The 12,611-nt window shown below is 38.1% G+C and overlaps 1 protein-coding gene across 5 annotated transcripts in view; it reads left to right on the forward strand.

The window, feature by feature from the left end:
• The window catches only part of ESRRG (estrogen related receptor gamma), a 225,847-nt gene that overhangs the window by 96,209 nt on the left and 117,027 nt on the right, over positions 1 to 12,611 (forward strand). For all 5 annotated transcript variants that reach the window (XM_053938568.1, XM_053938563.1, XM_053938567.1 and 2 more), the window contains exon 2: positions 6,604 to 7,019. In XM_053938568.1, the coding sequence (XP_053794543.1) occupies positions 6,617 to 7,019 (403 nt within the window). In that variant the 5' untranslated portion in view covers positions 6,604 to 6,616. The remainder of the gene's footprint in view (positions 1 to 6,603; positions 7,020 to 12,611) is intronic.

The raw sequence follows: 12,611 nt of genomic DNA on the forward strand, positions 1-12,611 counted from the left end.
ATTTTTGCCATTACTACATTACTTCCAAGTAATCAGGGTAATAGTCATCATCAGTGAAATATCACGTTAGTTATGAAGTAATGCCATAAGAATTGATTTAGACTTGGCAGGAAAGGAAGGCTTTCTGTCATATAGTGCCAAAGCTTGATTTGGACTATTAGAATGAGAGTTTTACACATAATTTCTGTTTGTATAAACAGGGTGTGTTTTATAGGCTTATAGGTTATTCCATACTCTGAGTATCCATTATATCAAGGAACACCTCAGACAGTTAATTATGCAAAACATCATGTAAGTAATTACACAGTATTATTATGCATCTAACAGTTTTATTGATTTGCCAGTTGCTCACTTACAGTATTTAGAGCTATAAACAAGAGATGCTCACCCTCAGTTGAAATAGATCCAAGGAAATGAGCTAAAGATAAATGACACTAGTATGCATTGTTGCATCAGATGTAATCCTTAAATGTAGGAGCTGTCATCAGTGATAATTTGCAACACATTGGGGTATCTCAGGATCATTTCCTTCTTGTTAACAAAGTTTATCAACCAGGAAGCATGGGGAATCAACTTGAAATAGAACGGGAAGCAATAATGAATATTTATATGTGGTGGGTGAGGAGGTTTAAATAACTCCTCATTTTGGAGGGTCTGTAGTAGTTCCAAGTCAGCCACTTGAACATTTTGTTTTTTTAAAAGCAGCACAGGAAACAAAGTGCAGCCTCTCAGATGTGGTGCAGATCTTGAAGGGTGTGAGATAATGGTTTGTTTGGCTTGTTTTGTTGAGCTAAAAATGAGCACACAGTAGTGCAGTCTTCCACTGCTTTGTGTGCAGAAGTGCTTTAGCAGAGCTTGGGTAGATGGCATACGGAGCAATAGCAACTGTTGGGGAAGCTGGATCCTCTGTCAGCAGTCATCAGCTAACTCAGGCCACTGCTGGTAACAACATGATGGCTTCAAGCATTGCTCCTTCTCTTCCGGCTGCTACTGGCTTTGACAGCTGCTCTGGAAGGAGTCACTGGCTTGCTTTGCTTTTCCTTACCAAGGTGAAGTGGGGAAGTTTCAAGAAAACATAAAAGAAAGAAGAAATTGCAAAAAGCAACAAAACATTCAGCATTTCTTAACAACTCCCCATCCCACCCCACAAAAAAAACCCCACCAAACCACCACAGCTGTTCTGTTTTGCATCGGGTACTCCTTCCTACATGGTTGTACATGTGTGTTGATTATTAAAGACCTTGAGCCTAATAACAGTTTTGTTTGTGCATGCATAGGACAAGATTAGCAATATTTTGCGATTAATAATTTCATCCACTAGGTTAACCAAGCAGGCCCTACCAGATTTCTTATTAAAAGAAGAAATCCTTTCTTTTCCTTCCTCCAACTAAGCCAGTGCACCTTAATGCAATGATGATATGTTAGACCCAGCAGTTGTCAAAGCATCGTATTACTGTGATGCCATAATGACACCCTGTCTCTGTAAAGTAGTCATGTTTTCTCAAATCACACGTTGCACCGTTGATTTCTGACATGACACTTCATTCAGTCACTTTCCTTTTCTTTGGTGTCTCCATTCTCTGACAATAGCAGCTGGTGCCCATTTTCCTACTAAGTGATTCACATTTTACCACTTTACTAGAGTGCAATTAGCTGAAGCAGAAAAAAAATGCTCAGTGTAAAGCAGCTCAGCTGAAATTGTTACTCAGCTCTTTAACAGGACCTGGTGAATGTCTTGAGGTGTTGTCGTGGGTGTCGGTGCGAGAAACAATGTTTTGGTTTCTTTGCACACAAGTGGTTTTTTTCTTTGTTACAGTCAGGGAAACCGATAATGAGAATTCACTGGAACACGCTGACTCTTTTTTTGTCTGCTGATTTTAGTATAGACCTGCAAAATGATAATGAAAGTAAGCACAGTATTTAGAAGGAAATGTGGTATTTATAGTCAAAGCAAGGATCTGGCATCCATTCCTGACTGCTGCAGATTTACTGTGTCACTTAGACAAAGAGATTCTTTAATGCATTGGCTTTCACAGTTAAAGTCTGAGGAAAGCAAGACCTTTTTGGTAGACATCCATGTGAGACGAAGGTATTGGAGGAAAATCAGATGTGTGGTACTGTTAGCATGAAAAGTACCTAGGTGTGCATAATAACACCTACCTTGCTGATGCTCCCACGTAGTAGCTGTCATTACGAATGTCAACTGCTAACAACCTATTCTGATATTTATGGAAGTAGGGCAATTCTCTCCCCAAGAAAAGAAAATACTTTATGTGCAGGTAAAAGTGGACTTTAGCATTGGTCTGTAGTAAAAGTGGTCACTTTAATTATTGTAGCTAATTATTACTGCCACTGATACCACCAGTGTGGCTCTGAAATACCGAATGATGCTGTAAGAAGAGCTTTTCCTTCTTGAAAAACAAATGGAAATGTGTTCACAGATTACGATGTACTGGTATGTTTTTTTGACCTCCTTTGGGTATTGGTAATAAGAGAGATGAGGGAAAAGTAACTTTGTGAACCATTTATATATATAGATGCAATATAAAGAGCTCCCAGTAGCTGGAATGAAGCTTTCTTTCTTAAGGCTATATACTGTAATCAGATGCAGTTAATTTTTGCATTCCACTTGTATATTGATACTGATTTAGCCAGTGTCAGCACTGTCAATATCATTAGTAATGTGGCAGGTAGATGGAAATATGAATGTGATTGCATTAATAAATTCCTAATATATTCAGCCTTTCATAAGCACATAGCATTACAATTTATTCGCTATTGTTTAAGACCATTTTAAAGAAGAAGTTGCCTATTGCAGTGCTCTGTCATTGTATCTTTCTGCCAGCAGATCCTGGCTGCAGGTCTTTCTTAAATGATGAAGTTTTGAAGTAAATTCAGTGTAGACATGAAGAGTTAATGCTGTATATTGCATATTAGTCATCTGCAAGCTGCTTGCAGCAGCTTACATAGTTTCTCTTGTATATGGCGATGGAAATGCTTCTAGTGCCTGTTGTTGCTTTTCCTGAGGGTACGAAAAGGAAAGTTTTCCTGAGATTTCCCACTTGTTAGAAAACTTACTTCATAACAGCCCACCACAAATGCAACTGCCATTTATTTGACTTAAAATCTAGTAAAGAAAAAAAACAACCCCACCAAGGCTTTAAAATAAATACTGTACGTTTTTATATGACACATGTTATTTCTATTCATAAACCTTAACTAAATTTAGATTTTTATTAATCCAATGTGACCTAAAAATTTTGCATTAACAGCACAATGTGGAATTGGGCTTATTCTCTTTGAATGCAGATAAAGCCATCATCTTGAAAATAGCTCTTTCTGACAAAAAGGTGTTCTTTTGAAATAAAGTCTTATTCACTACATTCCTCTTAGAGTTAATGTGAATTTTAGTGCCTCTAATTTTAGATTGAAGTGAGGTCTAGAATAAAACCCACCGGCTGACAATTGAATTTATAGATAGTTGTGAATATTTCAGGCTTGAATAATAGAGCTGTAGAATTTCAGACACAGAGAGGAAGAGAGAATTAAACTCCAACTGTAGTTTTACACTATAATGCAATGGTGTCTAGGAATTCTTCAGTGTAACGAGCTAAGTAGTAATTAGGAGGGAACTGAGGGAGGGATTTTACAGAGATCTAGCTTAGGCATTATTCCAAATGTTCAGCATGATAATTTGATGGTGGTCACACCTGCCATCCATTTTAGATGGCTCTTGAATTACTTTTGTTCAGAAGTGGTGCAGTAAGGAAGGAGTGAAAGCCGTAGGTGTCTGTTGCCCACCCACAGCCAGTACCCAGCCTTGTCTGTGTTTCACCTTCTGGGGATTGAGAAAGTTTCTGTTCTCAGAGCCAGGTGCTGCTATTTTCGCTTTTCCCTGGAATCATTAATGTTTTAAGTGTGTTTACGCTTTGCCAGCGCGCACCAATCCGGTCTGTACTGTTGAAGCTGGAGCCAAAAGCCGCTCTGTCTTGGTTAGTACCAGAACCTGCTACTTCAGAGGCATCAGCAGACTGGCTTGAGCACAGGCAGCACTAGTGATCAGATTTTAGTGCTTGTTAGAGCTGAGATGGTATTTTGGTTTGGACTGTTTGGAGTGGGAGATGGCTACTTCTGTACTGGCCAAAACAACATGCAGTTGAGCAGCTAATTAATTGCAAATGGGTTTTTTCAGGAATGGGAAGGGTGACATTCGGGCTCATTATTGCAGAAATTAGATTTAAAAAATCGTCAATGGAAGTTTCATAAAAGAATGTGCCATCAAGCTGGTTATGACAGACTGTAGGCAGTGACTCCTAGTGCTGTATTTTGAGCCTTTACATGTGGAGTCTTGGCAGAAGGGAGGTGAAAAAAAGAACCGAGTACATGTTTAGTCAATAAAAGGATCTTAGTGTGTAGAAAAATAATACAAAAAATCAGTTGGTAAAATGGGGAAGTTAATTGATAATCTTAATCACAGCTGTATAAAATTCAGTGTCAATGCAAGGGGAGAGAGAGACAGAGAGACACCATGTTTTAGTACCCTAATAACTTCTAACTCTAGTCTAAGATCGTAATGTATGTGAGAGCAGTCCAGTAATTATAAGGTAATAAGTGGAGTGGTGGTGTAAGTGCTCTAAATTAAAAGGAATTCGCAGAGCTGCTGTAAGTCAGTGCCGACCCGCTTTCTTTCAAACGTTGACTTGAGAAAAGTGCTTAGCCCAGAGTGCAAGTAGAAAGACAAGAGAGAGCTATCTATTAATTACAGCACTCATTAACAGTGACGGCTACAAGGCAGCAGATGCAGAAGAAAAGGCACACGCTACTGCAGGCTGGCAAGGGGATTTCCCCCCCTCCAGTTCTTGAGGAAAGGACAACACAAGCAGGTGGTCCACTGTAATAAGATATTTTCACAGCTTTAACCTTCCCATTTCCTTGGTTTATTTGCTGACACCAGATAGCTTGCTCCTTCCACCTCCCCAAATAAGCCCTGATTTTAAGTTTAGATGGTAACATTTCTGTACATCAATCTGGCTGTTTTCCAAATATACACGTTAGTTGTTTTCAATAGAATTTTACAGTAAAAATCGCAACAATTGATAAGTCTAAATAAAATCCATGGGCACTGATTTTAGAGTGAATCTCATCTTAAACACTTGTCCTTAATGAAGGGTCAGGCTCTTATCTCCATTACCCCCATTGGGAAGGAAGCCAATTCTTTTGATTTATGTCGTTTTTCCATTGGTGAATTTTATTCCTGATATTAAAGTAGAAATTGCTGAAAATTTTTTATTCTTAAATAAAACGAACTGGAAAAATGAAGACGAGATCTCAAAAATTACTTCAGAAAATTATGTCAGTCAGATTTTCTGGACTTACATATTTGCTTTGAAAACACAAATCCATAGCTCCAGGTGGTCTTATGGGATAGTTGCTTTTCTGCAGTTAATGTTTCTAAAGAAATGTTCATAACTATCATCTGAACTTTGGTAGCTTCTGAGAGTACTGTCAGGAAAATGCTGGATAGGCCATTTGCTACTGTGGTCTCATAATCACAGCTGGAAAAAATGAAGATAATATCTGAATCAGAGCTTTCTAATTATTATTTTTGTCCTTTGTTCACACCAAAATGTGTTAATAGTAAAAAACTTGGGGATGGAAATAGACAAAGATCTCTCCCTCAGTCCTCCCTGTAGAAAGCACTAATTCGTTGGATTAGATATTGTGTAGTTTTATTTCAGCTGCTTAATTCTGAAACTGTGAGAACTGAGAAGACAAAATATCATTTTCTGAAAGACAAGACTTATATGTAAAATTTACTCTAATATATGTTTTTAATCCAAGAATGGAGCACATAAAATGTCAGATCCTATAGAGCTATAGATATATGGGATAGTGCTGTAGTTATTACTGGTTAGTCTGAAGATAATGGCTAGAAAGTAATTGCAGCCACAGCTGATGAATCATTTCACTTAGATTTTGTGAAAATGGAGTTCAGCTGTAATTATTTGTTAGAGTACCCCATTGATGTGCTACTTCGTTACTAAATAGCTGTATCTATAATAAAGCAATATTAATGAAGAAAAAAAAGATTGCAAGGGACTTGCTCTTCAGTTCTTGAATCAGATCAATAGATAATGGATATGTGTTTTAGTTAAGTGTCCTGACAAATATTAATTACAGAGCAGAGCATTTATGTGATCAAACTTGAAAATATTTGTTTCTGATAATGGTGGGATTTACAGAAAGGAAGTATAGATGGAGAAATGAAGACATTTAATAGCCAAGCCATTTAATAGGAATGATAAAATTTTTTTACTTGCTTGATGACAAGTTCAGAATTTAGAGTTGATGTGAATTTGACATGTAGCCTAGAGGGCAGGTGGAGGGGACAACAGAAGGATTTGGTCTCTTTAAAGTTTTTGTTTACTGCCTGTCTGGAGCTTTGACAAAGCTCTGTCATGCCCTTATGCTGATTACCTTCATGTAGAACAAGAAGTATTGACTAATGAATGAATGATGTGCAGTCCCTAACCCTTCCAGAGCAGCCTTAAAGAGCACTGTCTTTAATACACACATTCTTCTTTCTCTCTCTCCCCACTGCAGGCTTCTCTGCAGAATGTCAAGCAAAGATCGACACATTGATTCCAGCTGTTCGTCGTACATCAAGACGGAACCGTCGAGCCCCGCCTCTCTGACGGACAGCATCAACCACCACAGCCCCGGTGGCTCCTCCGACGCCAGCGGGAGCTACAGTTCCACCATGAATGGACATCAGAACGGGCTGGACTCGCCTCCCCTCTACCCCTCGGCTGCAGGGCTCGGGGGCAACGGGCCGGTCAGGAAACGGTACGATGACTGCTCCAGTACCATTGCTGAAGACTCACAGACCAAGTGTGAATATATGCTGAACTCGATGCCCAAAAGACTGTGTTTGGTGTGCGGTGACATTGCATCAGGGTACCACTATGGAGTGGCCTCCTGCGAGGCCTGCAAGGCTTTCTTCAAGAGGACAATTCAAGGTTGGTTATTTGTGAAGCTTCCTTTCCTTTGCTCAAAATGAAAATGTATAGTCTTTGGCTGAAGCCCGTTAGGATTTCAGACCATGCCTTTTCATGCACGGTCCTACAGATGTTGCTCATGAAGAAGCCCCTTTGTGCTTCTTTGGGAGTTCTGTCTGTCGTGTTTAGCCCAACACTATTTTTATTTTGATTCAAAAAAAGAGAAAAGTACTGGAGCTAACCGGTGGACATTCAAATTTGTTTTCTCTGAGAGTTTGTCTGGATTCCCATAAATGATTGTTGCGAAGAAAGTGAAGCATTTTCTGAAGGTTGTTATGGACACCTTGTGAACACACCCTGTGGCTGGCACACAGGATTATCCTTGTGTGTTGCTCCTAGGAACACCACTCCTGTACTTAAATTGTTACAGAAATCCAGTTATATTTGTTAAAGAACCAGTGCATGTGAAATTGGAACAAAAATGCAATGGTGTAGTGCTTTGTGCCTATCAGTGTATTGATAACTGGTCTTTCACCCGCTATATACAGTGGTCTTAAATGGGTTTGTCAAATAACTGTAAGATCGTATTCTAAGGAGAGTAAGTTGGCAGCTTTTGGTCCTCTGCTCAGTATTTTTTACTAATCTGCTCTTGATACCTATTACAAATATGCCACATATTTTGGCAGAAATTAGTACAAATGGGAAAATTTGCGTGACTGCTTCTTCTAGCTTCAGAACCTATGGAGACAAAATAACCTTCTGCTTTGATTTAGATATCATCCTTTCAAGTAAAATTGAAGGTGCTTTATTTAAAGAACATGAGGCCAAGCTTGGCCTGTGCAGGAATATAGTGTCACATTAAATTAAACTCAGACTTCAGAGACTAAAATTAGGTTGCTAAGTCCAAATTTAAGCTCCTCAATAAAACCTGCTTGATTTTCATACATGTTGAGTGCCTGAAATTCTCAGGAAAGGCAGTCCAATCTGGTGACATACTTTTCTTTTTAAGAAAGAACATAAAGTGAGCTTCAGTTTGTAATTTCACATAACTCCAAATTAAAAAACATTTGGTCTTAAGTATAGTGCTTCCATATTTAATGTAAAACTAGTAAGGAAAAATAGTGAATGTTAATTTGATTTATCTGTTGCTGAGGTGGTGGCTGTTTTATTCTTCTCTCCTCCGTTTTGCTGCTGGGGAGATTGGGTCTTTTACCAGCATGAAGTATGAGGGCCATACAGCCACTAAAAAGAAACATCAGACTTGAGTTGTTCAATGGAGCTGAATGTTGCACTGTTGGCAACTAGTAAACAAAGATTTGTAGTGGTGGCCTGGGTTTATATGTAAAATAAGCACACATACAGAGACAGTATGCTCATTTCAAGTCTCTGTTTTGGAAAAAAAAAAAGTAAAAAAAAAAAAAAAGTAGATGATTTCACTTGACCTTCAAGAACATTTTTCAGAAAAAGCTCAAAAAATGTTTCTACTGAATCAATTTGTATTTTGTGGTTGCTAAACTTCAAGCACCAATTTCAACTAGCAACTTTGTTTTTATAAATGGTATTTAATTGCTGTGTAATAGCTGTCCTACAGGACTGAATTGATGCAGGATTATTTTAGTTGCATTTTGAGCACAAAAAAAAAAAACTGCTACAGAAACAAAAAACTGATTGAAGTGTTGACTTCTGGCAGTAATAGGTAACCTGCAATTTTACACCACACCACAGACAGCAAGTTTCTGGGCATGGGAGCACAAGGCAGAGACGTCATCCTCCAGATTAGCAACCTGGACTTGGCCACGCAGCTCAAGTTAGAACTGGCAGCTGTGCAAAAAGTCTCAGTGCGGTTAGAGCACGAGCTGCATCAGCAGGTGACAGTGCTGTGAAGACAAAAAAAATGCAGTTGGGCAAAACCAAGCATTGAAAAGAAAAGCCATAATGAAGAAACTAAGAATAGGAAGTATGTTACCCATCATAATGTCATGGCAGCATCTTCAGCAATGGTCCTGACTAAGCTGGCATAAATACTGAGAGTTTTCAGATATCATCCAAAATAATGGAAGCTACTTGGGTGAATCAAACCATGAGTTGTGGTAGGTGACAAAATGTATATAAAAAAAGGTTCCTCATTGTTTGAATGGGAAAATTCTACCTTTAGGCTCACATGAAGAGTAATTCCCCTGAGGTTTTTTGTTCTAATTGATAGAATTTAATTCCAGTGCCCTGGAGGTCATTCTTCCCTCCACTGTTTCATTTCCTTGTTCATATCATGTTCATTCTCTCTGCTTAAATTTAAAATGAGTTTGCTGCTGCAGTACTGCAAATAAGAAAACAGGAAAACAAAAATAAATGCAACAGGCTTTGAAATGCAGAATAGAAAACCAGCTGCCTGAAGAGTCAAATATTGTAACTGTGCATATGTAGGGCTAACATGTTTCAGCTCAAAGAATGACTTATTTTAAATGCTAATAGCTTACTTGTGATGGGTACTTTATTATAGATTCAATGAAGAAGAACATAGGACTTCCCAAACCTTTGCTGATCATTCATTAGTTTACTAAATTAGCTCAGACTTGCAGATCCTCAGTGCTATTCCTGTTGAAATCATGGGTACAACTGCCCTGACTTCAGGGAGAGGAAGGCTGAGCTTATAAAGTCAGATTATGAAGCACATCCTGTGTTCATGTAAGGCCTGATGTCCTTTCCACTGAGTCAATGGGAGTCTTTCCATTCCAGAGGAGTCTTTTGAGGTCTCAGTAGGTGGAAGCCACAGGCAGCTGCTCAGAGAGCCAGCACAGTTATTTGTGCACCACCAGCATCTCACACAGGACAGAAACATCACAGTGCACCTAGTAGCTCCTACACAAGGCTCTCTAGTCTTTCTCACTCTAATGTAAAGTATACATCTGTTTTTAAGGGTAATGGAGATATCATTCCCTTCCAGATTTAGCAATTTAGTCTAAAAAACATCCATTCCTGTCTCCTGGTATCCATTTCTGCTCATTTCCTTAAACATTATGAAATTAAATGGACCCTGTTTTGAAGTATAAGAAGGAGTAATTTTGTCTTTTTAGAATATATATTTTTAACATGGCCCAAAACTACATTTGCAGTTTTGGTAAAGTGTGCATAATTATGATAAAAATCAATAATATTAGAAAAAAATTAGAAATAAGCAATTTCCTGGCTAAAAAAAATGAAAGAGAACAAACCCACCAAAAAAGAGCTCAGTATACAAAATTGATGTCTTCTTAGGTCATAGTAGAAGGTAGTGATGTTCTGCCCCTTTTGTGAGATATAAGGTATGGAAGAACTGGATGTTCTCTCCGTTCAGCCTAGCACTCATTCAGCTGCAGCTCTCAGTTTGCTTCTGGGATAATTTACATGGTGGCTGATTGCAAGTGTCTCACAGAAATACACACACAGCCAAATCTTCCCAAAATTGGCTTAACATCAGGGATAGTAGAAAATAGCAACATCTAAAAATAGTTACAGGTCTATTGATTTTTAGGGTCTCTACACAGTTTCTGCTGTGCACTGTACTATCTTGAAAACTCTGAGCTTTCATTAAAAGAAAGAGGGGGGGAAAAAGAATTTTCCGTTGTCAGCTGGGTGCAAAGTCTTGTGTTCAACACAGAGGTCTTGCACTTGCTAGAAATTTTGTAGTGACTATTTAATGTAAATATATTTCTCATAATTTTTATTTGGTCAGTTATCACATATACTAGTAAGTACACAGTTTCATTAATAATATGTAATTACTTGATGTTCATAACTTAAACATTTCAGCAGGTGGATTGAACTGGTGTTCTTGCTTTCAGGGGAGGGCTGAGATGATAGGACTTACAGGTTCAAAGAGAGTTTATTATCCTGTTTTATGCTAGCTTTTATCTTCTAAAATAATGGCTGGCATCTATAAGACTTTCATCCTTCCTCCTTCCAAATTGTCCAGACTGTTGTCTTTGTACTATTTAAACTAGCCTGAAAAGACAGTGTGTAAACCCTGCACATTCCTCCTAAGGCTTCTCACAAAAGTCTCAGATCTTACTTATCATTTCTCTGGATACTGTTTGAATTTTCCCCAAAAAAGCGAAATATTTTGCATTCAGTAGTCTTTGTTCTTGAATTTTTACTTTTTTGTTTGGTTTTTTTTTTTGGTTTTGTTTTTTTTTTTTTTTTTTTTGTTTATATGTTTATTTTTTGAGGAAAAGCAGTTAGATGAACAGTAGTGAGGCATCAATCTTCATGTATACGCAGGGTGAATAAAGCAATAGTGGGTAAGAAACCCTGCAGTCAGACCCTCACTGTCTCATAATTTCATCCCTGAGAATTGCTGCCTGTCTGTGTCTCTTAAAACAGACAGGAAATACTCTATCCCTGAAATGCTGTTGTCTTCTGCCATCTCATTTTATGCTGCTCAGCTAAGAGCCTTCAGCTCTACAGTTCTGCAGGGATGTTCCTATTGTCTTCAAAGCCTGCCCAAACTGCTTTGTACTTTGTTCAGCTGTTTGGTTACTCAGAGTTGTTTTTAATCCCTCTAATGTTCAGGTTTTTCAATCCTCTTTAGAGTGTTGACCTATTATTGAGCCAGTTTGAACTGTAAATGTACAAACACTTTACAGTAAATACATTTTTATTTTTCAATCAGGAAGTTTTAATCAAGAAAGATAGAACTAACTATGTACATTCAGATAAGGCAACATAAAGTTTGATTTGAAGTTGCACATGACTGAAGTGGCTTCCAAAGGGTATTTTGCATTTCTGAAAGCTGTCTTCTGTAATACATTTTTGAGGAGGAAATGAAAGCAAATGAAATAAGATTTTATGGCTTTTCAGCTTCTTTGCTGATAGCTAAGAATATTGTTGTTTTATAGAAGGATAGGGTGGAGGCTCACATCTTGGTACACTGGCCTGTGGACCTTGGCTCTGGTGCAGAGATGGCAGCCCTCCAGTGAGCAGAACACTAAATGTCACCTGAATCCATCATTACCTGATTTAATCATTCACCTTCCTTATATAAGTGAAAGTCTGTGCATCAGCACTTATTTCAAAGAATATTTTAAGCAAGCAGTGATAGATATCTTCCCTTTTCCCCAATTTCTCTGTGCTCGTGGGCCAGCCAGACTAGCAAGCGAGTATTTTTAATTCCTTCCAACACATCTTTTTATCCTGTCATAATGTCATTGCATAGCTATGGCAGCTAAACAAGATGAGACAATAAAATATAAACATGCTGAAATCTGAGAACCAGAGAGAAGTTTAAAAGTATACAGATTGTTCTGTCTTTTTTACTATCCCTGCTTTCCTTACAACCTTGAAAATCGTAATAAGCATTTAGATGATTTGGGAGTAAGAATGAGCCTCCTGATTGGTGCATGGCTATTTTGAACCCATCAGAAATACTGCAAAAGAGATGTGATTTACAAATAGTATGTATCAATGTCATTATAATTAGGTCTGGATCTCCTTTTGTTATAAACATCTCTGAAAGCCTCCAGCCCACTTACAAACCTCTGTCTCATTTGAAACCAGAGACATGAGAAGTCTCAGCTAGCAAGTAATTTATGTTAATGTTTGTATAACTTCTTAATGACCTTTTTTTTTCTAGTGTGAAAA

This window comes from Vidua chalybeata, chromosome 3, assembly GCF_026979565.1.
Source record: "Vidua chalybeata isolate OUT-0048 chromosome 3, bVidCha1 merged haplotype, whole genome shotgun sequence".
Lineage (NCBI taxonomy): Eukaryota > Metazoa > Chordata > Aves > Passeriformes > Viduidae > Vidua > Vidua chalybeata.